This window comes from Acanthaster planci, linkage group LG08 (assembly GCF_054643075.1).
Source record: "Acanthaster planci isolate LZ-2023a linkage group LG08, COTS_SCS, whole genome shotgun sequence".
In the NCBI taxonomy this organism is placed as follows: Eukaryota; Metazoa; Echinodermata; class Asteroidea; order Valvatida; family Acanthasteridae; genus Acanthaster; species Acanthaster planci.
This window is the reverse complement of record NC_141784.1, coordinates 12165781-12188707: the sequence shown is the minus strand read 5'-3', so window position 1 is coordinate 12188707 and position 22927 is coordinate 12165781. Positions and strand designations below refer to the sequence as shown.

At 38.7% G+C, this 22927-nt stretch overlaps 2 protein-coding genes across 8 annotated transcripts in view; one reads left to right on the top strand and one right to left on the bottom strand.

Annotated features, from left to right (window-relative positions):
* Positions 1-22927, top strand: part of LOC110984208 (transmembrane protein 161B-like) — a 56278-nt gene that overhangs the window by 27509 nt on the left and 5842 nt on the right. The gene's annotated exons all lie outside the window — the stretch shown is intronic.
* Positions 1-22927, bottom strand: part of gatm (glycine amidinotransferase) — a 26960-nt gene extending 4033 nt beyond the window's left edge. Inside the window, exons 1-7 of one of the 5 annotated variants that reach the window (XM_022244129.2) lie at positions 22698-22927; positions 21722-21794; positions 12308-12376; positions 8530-8760; positions 7308-7503; positions 6491-6681; positions 2526-2663 (exon numbers count right to left, since the gene is read on the bottom strand). In XM_022244129.2, coding sequence (XP_022099821.2) covers positions 2526-2663; positions 6491-6681; positions 7308-7503; positions 8530-8760; positions 12308-12373 — 822 coding nt within the window. In that variant the 5' untranslated portion in view covers positions 12374-12376; positions 21722-21794; positions 22698-22927. Of the gene's footprint in view, positions 1-2525; positions 2664-6490; positions 6682-7307; positions 7504-8529; positions 8761-12307; positions 12377-21721; positions 21795-22642; positions 22662-22697 lie in introns of those variants that run through there. The other 4 variants (XM_022244128.2, XM_022244131.2, XM_022244132.2 and 1 more) reach the window with 4 other exon arrangements.

Here is a 22927-nt window from a genome sequence, read left to right as displayed (position 1 = left end):
CCCAACACAGTGAAACTACTCAGACAGCTCAGAGACACATCAGAGAGACCGACCATTGATACAAGACACACCCAGGCTTGCCCAGGCTTTGTCAATAATCCCTTATCAGCACGTGGCTGAGATATTTACATACAATCCCTATGGGACTTGGCTGGAGGCTGGCTCTGGAAAAGAATTACTCAGCTCAGGGGAAGTCCCCGTGTTAAAGGTGACTAAACTAGGCTGTTCAGCATCCACAGAGGTACAAATTGACAGGAGGTTTTTGCAGTTGGCCGAAAAAAATTTTTTAATTACATAATTAGACAAAATTGATTCCCCAGTGTATCAACTCCATGCACCGGAAGGTTCTGCATATTTGGCCAATTTAACATAAATGTCCAGGATGTAGGCTTAGAGTTTGGGTTAAAAGTATTCGAGTTTGGAATGGAGAGTTCAGTTTGAAATGGAAGGTTGTTATCTGAACATCACATTTCAAATTGAAGTTTGTTTTTATCATCTGTAACAAAGTGCTTCCTGTTACACCCATTTCAGACGCGTTCTAGAGTTGCGCCAAAGCAAGCTGCGGCAAAAGATCAACATTTGAAACAATTAGGAGCGACCAGGTGTGCTAGCAGGCGAAAGATCGACACTTTGAGGTGCTTGGAACGACACCAGAGTGGGTTTCAGATGCTGCTCTTTTCATGGGCTGAACCCAATGCAAATATATATTAACAACTTCCTGCCGGGGCAAGATGTTGATGATGGTGGGCCGGGATATTTATCATTTTTTATCTTCATTTACTGGACTCTTATGAACACATAAAAGGCTGTCTGGTGTCCACTCTAGCCTGACAGACAAATTTTTTTGCCGGAGTATTTCAGCCAGGCCTGCAGCCTTGTGAAAAGAGCCCAGATTGTGCAGTATTATGTAACTTTCTTTTGTTCACAAACCTGGCTCAGTGTGCTGCTGACCTCTTTTCAATAGGGGCCAATTTCAAAACAAGGCTGGATTATCACCACTTTTGAGAGTGAAAAATTTTGGTAATTCCCAGCAGCCTGGTCTTTTGTTCCTAGTACAGTCTTTTGTTACAAGGCCCTGTTCCCTTTGTGCGAGTTCGAAGACCCCAGCCAAGCATATAAAGCATACATGTCTGGATCCGGAATCCACGGCAGGGTGTGGTTAAGTTCGTCTGTCTGAAACCAAAATTTTAATTGGGTAGACCCAAATTGCTCTTGGTTCAGCCTGACCCTAAACCTGTCTGAAATGGGGCCCAACTGAACCTGTCTGAAATGGGGATTACTAACTTTTTATATATACCGGTAGTAGCAAATTTGCACGACAAATTGTGTTTTCATCCTTCTGTGCAGGTTGAATATAAAAAATAATGTAAAGGATTACAATGATTAAGTCATGAACACACATGAAACATATCATGACATTTCTTGATTAAACGGATCATTTGCAAAGAGCATTTAAAAAATAATGAAGCAAGTCCTCAAATAAATCCCAAGCACCTGCTGCATCAGCCTCAACTTCCCACACCATTTGCAGATCAATAATTGGAAGATAAGAGTGGAAATGAAATTATCTCCTTGTTTGTTTTCCTTAGAAATATGCTATTCCATTTAGGCACCAGTAACTTCAAGACTCCTTAAACAGATCTACTCATTTACACTTGCATGTATTTTTAAGGCAGTGTTCCACAAGTCTACTGCATGTTTCAATACAAAGTCCCCATTGTAAGGAGTATGTTTCATTGCCAAATCACCTGGACTTTGTAAAAGGTTTTTAAATCAATAACAGGTGAAGAAGACAACAATTCAATCACCATCCAAAATTGCTGGGTAGGTAGTAAAAGTGCAGAGAATGCTTTTAAAAAAGACGCCATGATGATGTCATAGTGGTATGTGGTACAACTTGAAAACTTTATGACATTTAATACAATAATTTTGAAAGCAGGTGTTACACATTCACTTCAGACATGATTTCATATCAACATGCACATGACCTTAACAGGATTTATCCCACAATGGGACATAATTTGATCCAAGCTAGCAAAATAAACCACGTCATCAGAGCCACTTTTTGAATGAAAGACCTTCACAAGAATCTCACAGTGCAGATTGAACATGTGGTGGGAGCTGAAACTTACACACATGTTCGAAACTTATTAAAACTTATGAACATGAACGCATGCCACGTGGTCACAAGATTTCTTTAGGAAAGTTGAGAACAATTTGTAACATGTACTGAACCAAGATATCCTCACACATGACTAACACTTTGACTGGGATGATACTAGTGCAGATTGTTTTATACATGTAAACCAAAATAAGAAAATTGGAAAAGTGCGAGTGAAACATCCCATCAATTCTAGGAGGTTAGTGGATATTCTGCCTGACCTCTAGGTTTATGTCAGTGTTGAAAATTTCAAGTTTGCGTATGTGTTTGCCTTTGTGTCCAGTTGTGAACCGACCTCCCGATGTATGCACACTAACTGGCAAATTGTTTTGCCAAGAAGTTTGGTTTTTTTTAAAAGGCTCACCTGACTCCGCTGGCAAAATATGTCTCTGCCGGCCCGAATGAAGTCGGCAGCGTCAAAGCATGGCTCAAACTCCGTCGTCACAAATCTGCCGCTGGCTGCCAGCATGCTGCGCTCATTCTTACAGTTCATGGGATAGTTCTGCACCGACGTAAATGAAAATCTTGTGTCAGCACAGAGACTGCAAGCAATCAAGACCTCCACAGGTTCTTAGAGATCACAGTTCAAATGCCCATGCAACCCACAGACTGCTACAGTTATCTGTAACTTTCAAGCACTTCTTACGCACAGATTATACTTTTTTCCAATTTCTGTTAACAGTGCATTATTTTAAGACTTCATAAACCAGAACACCCCAAAGGAAAAAAAATGGAAACCAAACAAAACAGATAAATGTGAAAGAACACAATGCATAAATGCCAAAAACCTAAAACCAAAGCTCACAACAGAATCCCAAAGCTCAAAAACAGAATGTTAAAGAGAGGCAAGTCTTGAGGGAGAAACCATGGTTAGAGACTGAAAAATTCAAAAAATCAGTTAGTTGTCACCAAACACCACAGACAAGTGGAATGTACATGAATCTGAGGAGATGCCATTTCTGGCACTGAACTCACACACACATTCTTTACATTAAATGTATGCCTGAATTTTTAGCAAATCAAGGCACGCCATTGGTGGAAGAGGCATTACACATACCATCTAGCCACCGGCACAGTGCCACAACAGTGTAATTAATAGCTTCTAATTCTGGTCTACTGACGAGTCTATTATACACATATCTGCATATGGACCGTGCACGTCTACATGCCCAAAGGTACTATGAGTGACCAGAAGAGTGTCCTACTTGTCCCTTGGCCTTCAGCCTTGAGAAACAGGACCCTGCGCTGGTCATTCACAGGGCTGTGGGAAGGGGCACAGATGGACGAGTATGCAAATCTGGCCAGTCCATGCATGTTTTATAATAACACAACTAAACTGATCTGAATTTAAAATTGAACTCTTTGGATTCAATTCCCTGCTTTAATTTGATTCCCTCATAAGCAATTCTCTAATTAAGGGAGTGCTTTTAGCTTCCCTAGATTCAGTTTTTCAGTTGCAGTTCACTGTTCACATCATGCAATATGCGCACTGTGCCCAGTCAACAATTTTCAGTATAGTTCCCAATCTAGGAAATTATGTGCATGTGATGTCTTGGCATGCACCTATCGGAAGATCGTGCTGATACGTATGTGGGTAATCCTAGAAATTAGAGGTCCATTTTTTTTTGTGTCCCTTTCACATCTGACGTATGATATTGTAAGTTTAGAACACATTTTCTAATTTCCAAGAGTGATGAATTAATGCAACTTGCCTGCCAACAAAATACCAATAGTTTGAAATCAACTCCGGTGATATTTACATGTCAAATAACAAATGTCAGATGTAACAGGGACATGAAAATGTCACACTTTTGGACCCCTAATTTCTGGAATTACCCATGTGTAAATTTGTACTAAACCCTGACAGCCCTAAATACTACAAAGTACTACTCCATAGTAAAAATGAAGTGTGCAGTGCTTGTAAGAGGACATGACCTTATTGTTCTCTGAAGCCATAAAACATAACAGATAAGACAATGTACCATACAGTGCTGTGGCACATGCATGACTTGATTGTTCTCTGTACAAGTAACAATGGGGGGTGCCCCAGCCAGAAGTCATCATTTGTAGCACTGCATGTAGGTTCTGCAGGCTCAGACCACCGCTTAGTATTTTGTAGTACTGAGTACTGCAAGCCACATTTTAGCAGAACTGTTACGGTTAAAGGATAGAGACTACCAAGAGATGTGTATAAAGGCTCTTCAAGCATGCTGTAGGTGTGTACATTGGTTCTGATCGCAACTACACACTGTAAAATGAAGGGGACCACCCAAAAAGGAGTCACCAGGGACAAGCAACTCCTTAGTGGAGAAGTAAAAATAAATAATTATTCAGTACACCACTCTTCCCTCTTTTCATATCCTGACAGAAATCGCTGCAAGCTTGTGGCAAGCTTGCTCTCTAGCTGAAGTTGTCTGCACGGTTAGCAGGCTTGCTGGCAATATATGGTCAATGTACTGTACTAGTAGTTGCGAGGTTCCAAATATGTAAATAAGTGTGAGCTAGCAGTGAGCTTGCAGCGACCTGGCGAAAGAGCTGGTGAATGAGTTATAAATACAAAGTAAGCATGCAGGGTTAGCGTTTGGTTTGTTCAGCAAGCCAGCAAGCTCCTGATAGTGTGAACGTACATCATCAGGTCTAGAGCTCTCTGTTTATGGACAGTTGTTCTTGTACAGGCAGCCATGGTCACTTAAACATGAACAATCCATTTTTCATGGCTAGCAAATCTTGTTATGGAGGTAATTCACAATTATTTAAAGCATAATTTTTTAGCCTAATATGTAAAGCAAATTTACACATAACTTTAGAGTACATGCATGCATCTGTACCATGTTAGGAGACCAATGCAACTTGCATCCTCACAAGGGTGAGATTGGAGGAAATGGAAATATCCATCATAATAATGAACAGCAGCATAGGGCCTACGTTTTACAGTTGCATATGCCTGCACGCACCACTTAAATTACCCATTTCTTGTGTTCTGCCATCTATATCAACTTTATACATGTACGTTTAAGCACCTTAATGACAAACTCATGATTTTCCGCATTTTGAAAGAGATTGTTTCAAAAATCCTAAAATCAGGAAAAGTTCCGACAAATCTCACCCTTCCTCAACAATCTCTGATTTCATGACCCTGTAAGTAGCAACTTTTATTGTATGTATTGTATTATATATGTACATGTAGATTTCAGGCATTAATTCAAAGCACATGCACAAAATGATGTACCGTACATGTATGTTGCTCAGTGGAAGCTTGCAACTTCACAAGAATTAGCCTGCAACTTGTACAAACTCACAGCGTATATGTGAACATAGTGAAAAGGCATTTTGATAATTTTTCTTGCCACGCCTATCAATCCTTCGATTATTCAAGCTTTACGTCAAAACCCTCCCCAGTACATTTCAACAGCAAACACCAATATTGCTGTAATTTTGGCAACCATCATTATTTCACAGAGATTCAGAGGAAGTTAACTGGTTTTGAATTTTGCCATTGCCAACCGAGTGTTATATAACAGGCTCAAGAAAGATACCAGCCAAACAATCTTTTTAAAAAATGCCCATTAAAAGTGCCTTGTTGCTTTGCTCCAACAGCGCATGAATAGATTACCAGTAACAATAAATTTTACTACACAAGAGGCTTGGGATACCCCATGTACACTACTGTAGAAAATGATTTTTACTGCCGCATGTGATGTATATATACACAATGTATACATACAACGTACACATACATATGCATGCACTTATTAACATACAGCTGGTTATCCCTTCTTGTATCCTACATGTATTCAGCTGTGAGTTGTGGAGGCTACATTGGTTTTGATTAGAATGTCTGTAGAGTTAATTAACTTGAAACATCAAAGACTTTATGAATGAGGAATATCTTAAATGTCAGATGAAACAGAAAACCTTTTGGTTAAGCCCACCAATGTGTAAAAAGCACATACCACATGGCCCTTGCCCAAAACAGAGGTGCTGAATATGGCCAATTAAAAGTCTAGCCTGTATCAACTCAACCAAGAGTACGGTCCCACATGTCTATATGTACACGTATGACTGTGGGTTGTTCCATGGGTACACTTCGTCTGTGCATACAAGTGGACTATTGTTGTAGGCAGAGAGAGTGGCTTATATGTACAGTAGGTTGCAGCTAGCAGTCACTGGTTCACATAGTTAACTGCTTTACCTTAGATACATACATAGTCTTCATGTGGCTCTGTGGCTGAAAAATGGCGTGAAACTTTTAATAGGCCATTAATTCTCTTGGTAGGAAGAAGTCAAGAACAGATAAAATGCAACTCGAGCAAACTTCAACTGAAGTACCATATCGTAGAGGGCATCACTCATTTGTGGCTTTGGTGCAGTGGTCCATTTTGCTCCGGCCCTGAAGTACTCTTTCATCAGCGGCCGATAGGCCCGGTACTCGAAAAAGCGAGAACGCCATGCCATCGGACTCTCTATGATCTCATCGCCTATGACTAACAAAATGTCTCGAGGCATGGCAGCATACATGCCTGTTTGTTAAAAAATTGTTCAGTGATCGGGCCATACTTTCAGGGTGCGAGTTTGTGATTTATCTTGAATGACGAAGTGGCAAATACATTGTACAAAGGCAGCATGTTCACTGGTCTGCAAGGAGTAATTAAGGGAGGGGACTACATTTACATATCTCCTCATTTTACCACTTTATAGAAAACAGCTTCTTCTTCAGAATTTGGTACTGTTTTGAAGAACTTTGACAGTTTTCTTTCAGAAATGTCTCCAAATTCTGGAAATTTTCCAAAGTCAGATACATGTACATGTAACTTCCTGAAAAAAAATTGACTTTCGAAGTTTTAAAGTATGGATTTGCATCAGAGAATGTCAAAATATAGTATCCAAATACTTAAACCATCACATAGCAAATGTTCAGGACACGGGCAGAATTTACTTGAATGCAATAGTGTGAAAAAAGTTTGTTTTAAGTTTAAGATGTAACGAACACCGATGCCTTTGGGCCTTGACTGTAGTGGAGACAGTATGTCTCCAAATGTATGTATTTATTTTGAATGCACATGTAACAAAAAGTCATACCCACTGGATGAAAGTCTTGTTAATAAAGTACCAATTTGTTTTGAAACACAAAAGAACAGATTCTCACCAGTGGATGTAAAGTCGGGTGTGGAGTACTCTTTCTGGAAGTCCACCTGCTTGGGGCGTCGGACAGTAACGCCCTCATGCTTGAGGACATTGCACAGCTCTTCAATCTCAGCCTTGGCCCTCTCAAGGTGCTCAGGGGGAAAGGGCTGGCCACCTAATTGCTGGAAAAATCCCCAGTGCTGATGGTTGGTGTTGGCCTGTGTGGGTTGAGAGGATTATTGAAATTCCTCATCAAAACAAGTTGCTTGAGATTTACCATAGAGACAGTACATCTACATGTCTGAGCACCAAACAACTGCACCAAGTTATTACTTGCAAGTTTGGAATAGAACAAAGCTGAAACAAGCCTGGATTTTGTACGTTCAAAATTTTGACTCTGACAGAATCCAAAGGATACCGATAAACACAGAAATATCTTATGTAACCTTAACACCCTTCACTCATTTTGATGTTAATGCGTGTTGGATTTCCCTCATTCCTGGATGAATTTGCATTTTTATACAGAGAAATAACAAATCATCATCTAGAACATGTTATTTTGCACAAGAACACATCAAACACATTAGTGTGTTTTAAAAGAACAAAGTTCATGTGATTGTTGGCTGGTATGCCGGATTGTGAAGTCCACAAAGAATGAATGAAAAATGCCACCATTACAAACTTTCCAGTTGACTTAGAAATTCCATATACCCCAGTAGTTCACAACTACCAGAAACAATGTACATGGCATAGGTGAAAAGTTGGAAAGGTATTCAACAATTATCTTCAGGCTTTTCTAATATGAGTACTGGAATCTGATTTGAGCAGAAGCACACCCTCATGGGTTGACAGGAGCCATTTGGTTGGGAGTATGATTTTGTTGGCAGTGATGCAACCATAATGCATGCACCAGTCATTTGTGAACCAGCAAAGTGCAGTTCCCATCAAAGGAGCCCCCCGTTGCTAGGAATTTGCCCCATCTCTTGGATCAGCTCGGGGCTCACATGGATGGCAGTCAGAGTTATACTTTTCAAATAGGTGATCATCTGAGAAAGCCAGTTTAGGGTTTAAGATCTCCAAAAGAAAAGGTCACAGTTGAAATTGCAGTTAACAGACGTTTACATAAATTTCAATTGTAGATCTCAGCGTACACTTTATACAATTGTTTAAATGACAAGAAACTATGGACAGCTGTCAGGCCTAAAGTGGACAATAATGATGATGTCTCATTACAGAAGTCATACCTTAACTTCCACGCTAAACTGAGGCACTATGGCCCCCTCCACCCGCCCCACGATGACCTCTTCCAGAGGATCCCACTCATTGTATGAACAAACAGGACTTGTCTTGTGCACGTCAGCTTCTACAGCTGGACTGGTCGAACTAGAGTAGCTGCGGAGCCTGCTTGGGCTGACACAAGGGACCCAGTTTGGATGCTTAGTCATGGCAGGCTTACCGGGCAGCCAGCACCATGCCTGGAAGTGCAAAGCAATTCAGTCCAGTAAGAACCCCGGCAGATTCAACCCAGAGGCTGACTAACACGTCTGTTGGTGTACCATTCAAAGTCTACATCTATAAGCTCCACAAACTGACTGAGGAATCTTAAGAGAATATTGATGTTTCAAAGGGAAAGCTTAAGTGAGTTTTTCTTTAAATCAATGTACACAATTATTATCATTACTACTGTAGGTTTATTCAATCACATTTACAGCCCGAGGGCTGAATTACACAGTTATTTAACATTTATATAATTAAAAATAAAATAGTCCATGTACAGTTGAATTTTACAAGCATAAAAATGGTAAAAAGGAAATTAAATACGTTCAAAATCTAGAGGTCTATAAAAAATTTTTAATTATACATCAAAAATAAAAATACAAATTACAAACAACACACAGTCACTCCATGTGACACCGCAACATTACACATCAAAACCATGCAAAACGTTTACAAATCAAGACCAATGTCAAGTTACATGTACATAGTGCACAAAAATATACAGCTTAACACAAATCAAGAGAAAAATCAAGGGGGGGTGAATCGAGAAAGAGAAAGGGGGAACGGAACACAGGTGAAAACTGAAAGGAGGGACAGAAGTATTGAGGAAGAAAGTGAAGGTAACTAAATTAGGGGAAAACTGCACAAATTACAAAGGAAAAAATGTGTTATACAAGTAAGTTACCAATAATTGCACATGTTCACAAGTCTACCGGTAGTTAAATAAGGGACGGGACTATTTTTTAATCTTTTGGTGGAACATAGATGTTGTTCAAGGGTGCGACCTGATCACAGACTCGTGCTATGTGAGTGTCTGGATTTCTGAAACCATCCACTAAATTTACCAGATTTAAATGTTTTTAAAGCAAATTTAGTACAAAGAGAAGTTCTTCTGTCGCTCAATGACTCCAGACCTAGTTTGGACAAAGCTTGACTGTGCAGTAACTGCTGTACTGATGACCCCAAATAATACGACATACCCTCTTCTGAATAGATTCAATTTGATTTGTTTTTGTGTGATACTGGAGTGCCAAACAGGAGAAGCATATTCCAAGACAGGCCTTACATAGCCCATGTACACCCAAAACAGTTCTTTATGACTTAAACCTGTTTAAGTTTCCTTATAAATATTTTTTGACTCACTTTACCAATCATGTCATCAATATGGGAATCCCATTTCAAGTTGTTTTGAAAAATTACACCTAGTAGTTTGACATGTGAGACCTGCTGAAGTTGAAAATCAGATAATACATACAATGTACCCTGCAGGAGGTGGTTCTCTCCAAAATACACAGTGTATAGTCTGACATTTCGATGGCTTCGAGGAAAGTTGATTTTCTATGGGCCCACTCATTGAGTTTATTTAAATCATCGTGTAGATGACAGATCCCATTAAATTGTTAACATATTTCCAACAGAATTAGCAGCACTGTATACATGCAAGAAAGATCACTGGGCCAAGTTTTGTGCTTTGAGGTACTCCACTAAACAAAGTTTGCCACTCGGAGAAAGTTTGTTTGTACATGTACATGTACAGTACTTAACTTGTTTCCATTCCAATAACAATTGGTAATCCACTGAACAATAGCTGGGGAAGTACCTAGGTCTAAGAGATTTTTAATGGCCACCTCATGGTTTACTGAATCAAATGCTTTAGTAATATCAGTAACTATAAGTGTACCTATACTGTTGGGAAAATTGGTGCCTGAAACAAGCTTGTGAAAAATGTCAACATGTCAATGAGTAGAGGATAAACCTTTCTGGCTACCAACTTGTCCATCATCAATGCTTGGCCGAATTGCATCCACGACCCATTTACAAACAAAACCTTCAGCCATTTTAGATAACAATGGGGTAAAGTGAAATCGGCCCAAGTTTTTGTAGTGATGGAGGGAACTGCTTTGGGATCGGAACAACATTGGCTTCTTTCCACTGTGTTGGTACAACAGCCTGTAAAAATGCAGGATTATGAATATTTGTGATAGGAGTACTCAGTTCATATGTGAATTCCCTAATTATTCGGGCAGGCAGATTATCTGGTCCTCCTGTTTTTGTAACCGAGGTCCGTTTAAGTTCATTATAAACAGACCAAAGTTGAACCTGGGGGTGGCAGTGAAGAAGGCAGATAGGCAGCGAGTGTGGTAGGCTTTAGGGGTCTTGACCTTGGGAAAAACTGGCAAGGTAATCATTTGTGGCAATGGCAATCAGTTTAAAGTCAGAGGGATCGTGCCCAGGAACATGGTTAGATCACTTCTCTTAAAATTGGCCAACTTTTGAGTCTCTCTATGCCACTTCCCTGGGGTTTGTCTTCTGCGTGTTACGAACCCTTCCAGCATAATATGCTTGCTTAGCAGAAATAATTTCTCTATTAACTTTGTTTCTGAGAAGCTGGAAGTGATTTCTATTACCACTAGCAAAAGCATTCCATCTTGCACTGATAAGGTGCTTTATGTGATCAGCTGACCAGGGTTTATCACAATTATGACGCTTAACAATTTTAAGTGGGAAGTGCTCTTTGATACCCTGACTAAGTAAACTATAAAAGGCATCCACCTTTGCCTGACAGCACTTTTGGTTAAGCATCTCATCCCATGTTAGATCTTGTATCCATCTCCCAAATGAACAGACACTGCAACCAGTATCCTTCATTGGCCTAATAGTCTTTTTGGGAATTGATTACTACTAGAATTTTGGCACTAGGGAATCTAGGTAATACAGTTCAGGTCACTTCGACCAATTGGAGGGGAGATGGTGGGACATTCATCCTGATCAGCAAAATTTGTAATAATTCAATCCAAAATAGTATCTCCTCTGGTTGGGTGTGTAACTACCTGAACAAGATTGTTTCCATTACAGATCTATAGGTCTAATATTGAACCTAATAAAGTCACCCAGTAAAGCAATTCCAGTGCTTGGTTTGTGAGTCCATAATAGGTCCACTGTAGACATTGTATGTTGGTGAATCAATTGTGGAGAATCTGGTGTGATGTAGACCCCAAAGATGGCTATTGCAGGTACACTCCTTGGAAATCTGGGATGATTAAGGAAGACCCATTCACCATCGATTGATGGTGGGACCTGAATTTTATAAGCTGGAAAGGCCTGCAAATGCTGTGTAACATATAGCAGCACACCACCACTGCTCCCGTTTGGTCCATATTTACTGAAGACTCATGGAGTCAAGAGTGCTTGGCTATGGGACTAATAACTACCGGTATCATATACATGTAAATGTTTTAAAGGATAAAAATTTTGGAAAAAAAAAGAAAACCAGCAATCATACACATCTGACTGCACAAAAAATGCCAGTTGGGCCTTATAACAGTTGCAGTCAACAATGGTTTTAAGCTGCAGAATACCAGCATGATCGAACTTTCCAAAGTACATAAATATACATGATAATTGGTTCAAAACTGGTTGGAGGTATGATGTACTGTACATAGCAGAACCTGTTTGATGTTGAGGAAGATTATACAATGTAGTTGACAGTTGACCACTCCTAATTGCTGTAACAGGAGAGCTTACCTTTGTCAAGTAATGGATGGCTTCCCGGCCGCGGCATCCCCCAAGAGCAATTCTTACACCCAGCATCTCCTGTGTAATGAAAACAATTTTAAAAGCTTGTTCAAGAGCTCATTTATTTCAGTGTGAACATGCTGACTGTACAGTTGGTCCACAGATTGTCACAAGGCTGAATTTCATTGGATGAAAAATGCATGGGTTGAGAACTGTTTAATGATTCACCAGACGGCAGTAATCATGGCAGTGGTCTGCTTCTGCACCAGCAGGGGTGGTTCCAGGAATTTTTCGGGGGGGGGGGTGCCTCAGATTCTTAACGTCAGATTGTTGCAGACATTACATTGTTATTGATCAATGTACAAATAATGACCCTTACACAGGATGTCACCTGTTTTTATTGTTACGATAACTGTTATTTCATTCAATTTTTTAAAATTCTTTTTTGATGTCAGAGCAGGGATTATCACCCCCCAGCTGTTATTTTTAATTGAAACACTTAATTTCCTTGAAGTGACCGATGTTAAATGTGAAGCATTGAAATATGATTTATTCATTTTTCAATAAACGGTTCTTGGTAAGCATTTAGTTTGAAAGAAGTGGGGAAATATGGGGAATACAGTATGTCTCCATGACCACAGACAGAGATTTGCTGTTGAAATATAATCAGCTGTTTATGTCCATGAATAAATTCAAGATGCAAGCTACACGTATTGCACCTTCTTACATTACAGCATAGGAACCCTCTCGTCAGCTCCTGCAATTGGTGCAAAAACAGATACACTGTACATGTACATGTAGCTTAAACCACACCAGCGCAGCTACTCTCTCCTTGTAAGGTTATTCAGACACACCTGCAGCAGCATATCGCACTTCGGGTACTGACAATTAATTATGATCTTCAGCAAATATACAGAATGGTAATGTATGCAGGCCTCAACCTGAAGCTGTTTTTTAACTAGCCTAACAGGCAAGTTAACTTTTTGTTTTATTACTAGACTAGCCCACTAGAAGTGCTATTTGCCCAATGACATTTGTTTAGTAAAACTGACATTCGCTTTTTTAAATTCCTTATTTCAACCAATATTGTGGAGTCTGGCCAGCAATTTTAAAACTAAAAAATGGAGGATTCAAAAGTACTAATTTTACAAATAATGATAAACACCACGTGCAATCAATTTTATGTTTCTTTTGTTCATCTTTACAATTATGAGAAATGAGTTTCAAACGAGTAGATGTTTCTTTACTAGGCCCACCAGGCAAGTTGAAGAACATATTTTACCAGCCCGCAGTAATTCCTACTAGAATTTGTACATCAGTTTAGTGAAGGTTGAAGCCTGATGTCTATCTGAAGTCAGCTTTTGCCTAACTTTGCCCCCATGGCATTGTGTGTTGAAGACTGAGCCAGAAAGAAGATTATTTACCTGTGCCATTCCCGTAAAATTTATGACCCTGGAGGTCACACATTTAAGAATATTGTACCACAAAATGGTCATTTTATTATTTGATCTTCTTGGGCATTTTACCAGAAAAGGCTAAAATGAGACCAAAGTGTGATGGGCAGTTTTAAACTAGCTTTTTTTAAACAGACAGAGCCATGGCAAGGATACTGGACCTCTTACTGAATTCAAAATGCAGCTCCCATCAAACTTCTGCCATCTTAATTTTAATCCTCTTGCTTGCAAGAGCAATTTTAGATTTTTTTTAACTCATGCCTAAAATTTAGACATGTCTAATTTCTTTCCAACTACAAGTATATACACAAGATTACCATTACCAGAGGCGTGCTATGTATCTCAATTTACATACATAATATGCATTCAAGCAATTCTAGGTAAGTATAACTTTTTTCCTTTATTTTCAATTTATCTTTTTTCAAAGACGTACTTTGACAAATATCTTTTTCCCAAAATACAGTATTTATTAAGTTCTTTGCATACGGGTACATTTATAGTTATATGTCATGTAACTGCAAACAATGCAAATGCAATTAACAAATTGACGTTGGAATCTGAGACAAAACCTGTGAATACAGTGGGTAAAACAGGATTGGATAAACAAGGGTCTTTTGGTCTTGAAAGTACCTCTTTTATTGATTCCAAAATTCCATCATGTGTTTACACCTTACAAACCCATTTGTAACTACATGTATGTCTGAAAACAATACATATTTAGTATAATGGACTACTTTTAATTTTCTATCGATACAACACCTTGTTTGTTGGCAGTAAAAAATAATTGTTGCTATAGTTTCTCAATTTAACTTCTTTTATGTCAGCTACATGTACCATTATCTTTTCTAAGTACATGTCCACTCTATGTCTTCTTCTACATGTAAATATTTTTCCCACCAGGATTCAATTTGAGTTTTTCTCATTATAGATTTTGTAGTAGTAATGTTTTGTACAAGTTTCCCAAATTAGGGTTTAGTTCAACATCAAAAATATTTTCAGTTACTGCTAACCAATGTTCTGGTAAAGCCCTTTCTAACATAAACATTCCCGTTAACCAGCTCTGTTTGGTCACTAACTTTGTTTTAAGATATTCCAAGGAAAAATCTCCGTTCTCATTTAGCAGATCTTTCACGTGAATATTAGATTTGAACCATTTACTAAAAAAGAGACCCCTTTGATTAAACAATAAGATGGTTACCCCAAAGTACTTGAGACTTAGGGTTTTTTCGCGTATTAAAAGGTGGATGTAATGCTTGCCAACACAGAGCCAACTCTTAAATAAAACTGTAGTTGCGAACGCATGATACATACAGTATGCGACCCTTTTGGTTCCCATAGTTCAATCACAAGTGTTAGGTTGTGAGAGCAAGATTCCAGGAAATGTTTGTGACAGATTTTCCATTCACCTAAACTTCAACTTGTCCAAAACTTCCTGGAAAATGAATCCCTCAAAGAATCCTGTTTTCTTCCACAGTTTTAATACTCTGCAAATAAGAAATGCATACGTCTTTTGGGAAAATTCTTATGTGAAACGCAAGGGTCTCAAAATCACACACAAAATGCAAACAAACAAGAAGTGAGCAACGGTTCAAAACTAAGGCTGCATCCGAATTCTTGCCCAGAGCTAGGTCTAGGACTTTGCTCCATTGGAAATGTATAGAGACGCCCGAACAATAGACTTAGCCGTAGCTCTGGAAGCCCGTTTCAGACACAGCCAAAGCTAAGCCAAGAAATGCAGACTTGGGCAACATGGGCATGGGCAACACCAGACCTCCCACTTTATTTCACTTTGAAATTTTTTCAAAATGTCCTGACTGGTTTAGGAAAATTGGGGGAAATGAGAATTCTGCTGGCAATCAACATCTATTTTTAGAACAGGGCAAATTGCAAATAGCTGTTACACAAATAATGAACAGTTACCAGAATGTGTGCAACAATTATTCCATACAGTGATATGTTTTATGCCACAACCAACGAAGTGGAATGGAACATTTCACTGAATGAAATTATTCTTACCGTTGAATGAATGTGAAACTTTCATTGTTTTATAAAATACCTGTACAATACGGGCGATTCACAATAGTGCACCATCAAGAGTTTACAACGCATTGCCCAATCACAAAGCACAAAATTTGTTGACCTATTCCAAACGCGCACTGAGTCAACAAATTTCGCACATTGTGATTGGCCAAAGCGTAGCAAACTCTTGGTGGCGCACTATTGTGAAGAGCCCGTATTCCTCCTCTGTTAGCTAGAACAAATTTGCAGTCCTCATGTATTAATGACTGCCATTTTGCAAAACACATTCGTACAATGTTAGACTTTTCCGTCCCTACATTATTTTCCCCTTTTTTACTGTGAAATGAAATATGAAATGCGGGTGGCAACTAATCAAGTAAAATGAAGATCTAGTCAACAGACACTGTTGAATAGAACAAATTATTCAATGACATACAAATCAGTGATCCAGCAGTCTGAGGCAAATACGGTATAAAAATCAAAAAAGATCTTGACTGCCAAGTACACCGTATCTGGATAATACACCAAGCCAAAGGCAGAGTTGCAGACTCAAATCACTTGACTTGGACTCGAGTTGGACTGGAGTTGCTTTTTTTGTGACTCGTAACTTGACTTGTAATTATCAGTTTTTGACTTGTGACTGAGCCTGGACTTGCAAAAAAGGACTTGTAACTTGGACTTGCACCTTATGACTTGTTACCAACTAGGGCTGCACCGCATATCCGAATATTCAATCAATTATCAAGTATTAGAATATTATTTTCCAAATTTGAATATTCAAATGCAAAATTCATGAAAAGGGAAAATTTTCTTTGGTTTTAAATTAAAAAAAATTGCACTATGCAGGCTTGTTGCAGGCAGATTCAAATGAAAAGTGACAGAAATCTTATGACTCCAAGGTAAATTATTCATTAAAAAACTTAAAAGGAATAGAAATTTTAACCTCTTCATGCCGGGGCATTTTTCAATGTTGATGATGCTGGGCCGGCATAGTTATCATTTTTTCCGTTTTAAAATTCTTCAAAAATTCATCATTTCATTTAACGGACGTTTATAACCACACGAAGTAATCTTTAGGCACCACTCTTAGTTGACAGGTGACCTTCATTGACGCCCAAGTATTTCAGCCAGGCCTGCAGCCTTGTAAAAAGAGCCCAGATTGTGCGGTGTTATGTAACTCAGTGCACTGCTGACCTCTTTTCAATAGGGGCCAGATTTGCGTGCAGCGGTGCTGTGTAGCTCATCGCTGCGGTGGTGGAGCACTTTTGTCCCCAGTGGTAATCCACTCGCTCTAAAAGCCCCAAACCCTGGTATACGGTTTCAAAACAAGGCTGGATTATCACCAATTTTGAGAGTGAATAATGTCGATAATGCCCAGCAGCCTGGTCTTTTGTTCAGAGTACGGTCTTTTGTTACAGGGCCCTGTTTCCTTTGTCTGAGTTCGGAGACCCCGGCCACGCATATAAAGTATACGTCTCCGATTCCGGAGTCCCTGGCAGGAAGTGGTTCACAGGGCAAGAAAACTAGCCCTTTGTCTAATTACCAGCAGTCATGTAGGCACATTGGCAGGCATCCGATATCGTTTGGCAGTTTCGAAAAGTCTTATTGTATGTCACATTGTACATGTATGTTGATTTCTACATAGATTACAAGACATCAACATACATGTAGATTACAAGATTTCTATATAGGCCAGAGGGTGACTTCAAACTAGTAAGGAACAAGACTCTGGCCACCTGGCAAAACTTGTCCTGGTTAAAATAAAACGAAACACTTGTGAAAAGCTTTCTGGCCTCCACCTTTCAAAACTTTATATCTCATAAAATAACAAAAAAACTTGTTAATTGTAGATTAATGTACCACTTTTTTTGTTTTGTTCGTGTCTGAAACAGAATATCATTTGTAGGGGTTCATTTGAATTTTGTTTTGTTGTTGGCAAAAGCAAAAACTTTCATATGGGTTTTGTTTGAATAATATCTCAGGAAGAAGTATATTTCCTTCCCTTGTTTTAACATTTTGATACATGACTAATTAAACATTTTAATGTAAGACCGATTAACTGGACAGAGACAGAAATTTTACAGTTTCTTTCTTAATTTTATTCCTCTTTTTGCATTTCCTGGAGAGAATAAAGTCCAACATTTTAAAATGTTTTAAACGTTTGGGCAAGAATGCATTTAAAGGCACCTCAGTTTTCAGATTTGCCTGTTTCTGCCTATTTATTGATAACAAGTTCTATTGTTTACACTGAAAAATACTGAAACTAGTTTAAGCTCTTGAAATTAATACATATATAATCTGTTTCACATCAAAACATACATTGCCTGTTGTATTATTCATTAAAAAGGTAAATTTACATGAAGGCCTTGTAAGTAAATATACCTTTTGGTAAATGTTATTCTCTAAGATAATTATATTATTTCAAAAAGTCAATAAATAATTAAAAATCTGATTTCAATCCTTATGTGGTGTCATTTCAGTAAAAGAATGACCAGCAACATACCAAATTTAGATACAGTATTTCTGCAGTCATGCTGGAACCTCTTCTCTACAAACCCCCCCCCACCACCACCATCACCACCACCACCAATCCACCTTCACAATGAAAGTTGTAAGTTGTAGTAACAAATAATTTGGGTAGGACCCCAGACCCTAGTTTTTAATGTTTCAGAGCCATGCACCCCGATTCAACTACACTGTGAATCCACTCCACTCAACAGCAAATTTTTGACCTAATGATTCAACCTAGGGCACCTCCAGGAGGAAGCCTGGGGCCTTTAAAAGAACTTTTTTTATTTTTCAATTTTCATTTGTTTACTTTCAACTTTTGGGAAGGTCAATTCTATAATAAATTAGACATGAGAACAAATTGGAACAGTGAGATTCCCTTTGAACTGTGGAATTTTTACCAACAAATCATTTACTTTACCAATGCTGCAAATGCATATAACTTAAAATGCCACAGGCAATACACTCTTGAGTTTGAACCTTGTTACATCTCATTGTCGTGAGGACTAACTTGAGGACGTACATGTACATATAACAAGAAATATTCATGGTCATGAAGGTGGTCTGGATAGTCTGCAGGAGCTGATATTTGCTGTGCAAGCCTTGCCCTCATACTTAGACCCTCTGCCTCTTCCATTTCTCCTTCTGGAATGTCAGGCCTGTTGCCATCATCATATCACTGCTTTCATCTTCTGCTTCCAAGATGTCACCTGGCCAAACAATTAAAAACATCACTGCAGTCTCAAACACTGAACCAAGAATTCTCCTGTTTGATTCAAACTTATTTTGGTTCATAGTCAGCAGTAACTCAGGAACTCAATTTTGTTGTGGCACCATCTGAAGCCCAGTCTTGTTTAGGCTTCTTGTTGCATTAAGAAGGCTCCCACGATCTCAGTCATGAGAATTAGACATCATTTAAGCCTCCAAAAATTTTCAGTGGTTACAACAAAGGTCATATTGAAATTTAAGATACAATGCACTGCATATATGAAATGACATGACTACCTTCACGCCACATTTTGAAGGACTGTGTGATGTGTGAAGTTCAGAATGTTTCACAACTGTAAACCCGGAATGCAGGTATTACTTTCCATGATTTCCCAGTAGGAAATCTATTTTAGATAAGCCCTTTAGTTTCACAGTGACACTCACCATCCTAATAACAAAGCAAAAAGTACACACAGTTAAAAAAATCTTGACACTTCGGGAAGTTAGGCTAGATCTTTAGATTGCCTGACCACTGTGCCAGATAGGGGCCTACATCACGTCTATACACTTTGAAAAGAAATTAGGCCTACTCACGTTATTGTGTTGTTGAAGTAGTATGGCCAGTTGATCACATCGTCTTCTTGTCAATATCTGCAAGGACGTCACGAAGATTACGGGGCTTGTTGTACTACAAGCGCAATGTCATCATCGTTCAGGTCTGACTGGTGTTTATTGACGTTTCGTACTTTAATTTGCCCCATGACCCTGTCTTCCTAAGTCGAAGCTCGAGCCGGAACGTTCGAAACAAAGTCGCCGACATGTTGGATATTGTGAATCCGGAGCCGCACAGAGACGAAGCCAAAAAATGTGAAGCCGAAGCCCAAAGCTGAAGCCAGTCGTTTCAAAATCCCTTGCCAGCCATTCCATGGTGACTCACATGACATTTGAACAAAATGTTGACATTTAATGCAATTTACTGTTGCTAACATGGCACTTATGCAACTCAAATTACCATGTAATTAAGACAAAGCATTGTGAATGTCTCTCTTAGTTTTTATTTTATCACTTTAAAATGTTTGTTTTCTTTATCACAGTTTCTTTGACGTGACTCGCGTGATAGGATAGAAAGGGGGATTTTTCATATCCCTTGATTCTAAAAGCATTTCCAATGAATCTACAAGTGTGCTAAAGTAAATTTTTACTGAGCTTAAAACTTCATACTCTGACCTAATCCATGCATGGGTGACATTGTGCGAAGTCTCTCTTGTTGTGAGAAATGGCCAGAAGAAAATGTGACTCGCGTAACACAAATGCGCGACGCAGTAGCTTTTTTACTGCTACATTATAACTGTAATAAGAGTAACACAAATCCAATAATAATATTACATTAATAAAAATGATGTACCTACAAATACATTATGGAAGAGTGTGAAAACTGCTATTATCCCTTTACTTTGGCAGATATTGGGGTGGAAATCTATAGGGCATTCAAAATTTACTTTCAACAAGCATATTAAATTCATAATAACTGTCATAATTACTACCTACATGATGCTGAATCTGCTTGGTAGGATGAAACTTCAGGAGAGAACTATTCGCATGTACATGTATAAAGTAAAGTATGTACACATGTGGTATTGTATCAAGCTTTCACATGTGGATTTAGTGCAGATTTCACAGCCCACCTTCCACATGATAAAACAATGCTGTGTTCCAGCATTTTCTGGGAGTTTTCCATGTAGCAAAGGGTCAGGGGTGACTGTATTAAATTTGGAGGGGTGTCTGAATATATGATTGCCCAACTTACATGTACCTATATGTACTGTACATGTGCCCATCATCATACTTTCATGTACATGTACATGTAATTGACAGAGTTTCTAAAGGAAAGTGCTGCAGTTAATGATGTAGTTGTACAGGAATGTACAGCATCTTTTTTTGGTAAAAAGCTTTAATTTCATTGACTGATTCAATTTTGTGTTTTCACAGTGCTTTTACACTCAATTTCAATTCTTGGCGTGTGACTCGCGTGACATACAGCACATACATGTGACTCGCGCGACACTCTTGAAAGAGTTTTCCCAACAAGGAATGCAAAGCAAATAAAAATATTCATGCTTTTGATAGACCACTACTATTTGATTTACAAATATCAAACATTAGCTGAATCCCTGTCTAGTTTTTTAGCAATCTACAAGAATTGTCAAATTTTTTGAATCGCATGGCATATTTTGAGGGTTTTTCACAATTAAAACCTGGGAAAATACAAAAAGCATTTGGAAAAATTTTCGATGTTTTATCAAACAGACTAGAATAGCTAACTAATGTATGCAGATAAAGTAAAATCATATGACTGAGCTTCAGTTACTTTCTAAGGTTGTGATTTGTATCCTGCCCCCCCCTTTTTGACCACAAATTTCATCCATATTCAGGAGACTGTAACCTAAATAAAAGATTCTCTAATTTAAAAGTTCTTTTGAGATTTACATGGTTTCAATATTCCTTTTATCAAATACGACTGAGATACATTTATTTTTTTTCACTTCAATATTTAAGTTTGATGATGACCCTTACACGCAATGGCTGTTTTAGGAATTGCACAGCGATGTGTGCTTCGCGTGTGTAAACGAATGAGAGCTCAAGTTTTGGCAACGGGTTAACTGCCTAATTTAACATGAACTACACTGTATCTTCCAATAATTGACACATATATATACGTATGAGCAACGTCTACCTTTAATCAGGCATCCACCAAGTGTTGGTCATTCCACCAGTTCACTATTGAGGACATGTACTCGAGCCACACCCTGGTTGAGAACACATAGCAGGCCAAAATGAAACAGGCTGATGCAGTGAGCAGAAACGCCAGAACTTGAAGGAATGACACTGCCCATTCCTTTCTAGGGCATCTTTTACCCAATTCATGCTTGAGTGTACACAGTGCAATTAGATGCATTGTATAGCAGAATACGAACAGATGCTGTAGGTTTGTGATAGTGAACAACTACAGTTGAATGTGATACAAATAAACTTGCAACAGGCAACTGGTTACACCTATATCAAGGATGATTTGCAAAATATCAGAAAGAGCTGACATTAATATTCAGAATTGAAGTACATGTACAATGTAGGCCCTATCATCTTTACAATGAGTAAGTGGGTAAAACCCCAGAAAGACCTTCATGTACTCATGAACCATGTCAATGCTAAGTCAATTTTGCGTTGATGCACACTTTGTAAGAATAAAAGCCGAACAAACTGAAATTCAACAAAAATGTTCCATGTTATTCCTAAAGTAAAAGGAAGAATACTGGAGGAGACTTGTAAGTATGAGCACCAGTTGACTAACTCAAGTTCACCTGTATGCCTTTCCTATAGACATGATTGATAGATCGGGGAAGCCCGGGCTTAGGCTAATAGTAATACAGGACACGATTACTTTCTGGACAAAATGTGTGTAGGCCTAAGACGATTTCTACCCTCATGGCAATCCTAACATACTTTGTTAACTTCCGACCCATCCACTGCCATCGCAACAGATAAAACAGAAATAGCCTAACTTAGGCCCCCAAATAAACACGGTTTTAAGGCAAGGCCTAAACCAGTGTACAGGCAGGTGTAGGCAGCTAGTAAGGATTAATTAAAACAGCCTTACGCGTGGTGATAACTTGAGCCCACGGCATTCATCAAGAAAGGCAGAAACTTATTACCTGACCTTCTTAATCTTCTCTCGTAGCTGCGACTTATAGCCGAATACAGATAGCGCTAGCTTGCGCCGGCTAAATGCACTGTATGTGTTCACGTGTCCATACGTGTACTACTGAAAGATACATGTACGTTTTCAAACGTGGACACAAATCACACAATAGGAGGTCCGGCCGCCTCTCGACTAAACTATGGAGGTACTGTACTTATGGTCTTGAAGTGTACATGTATAATC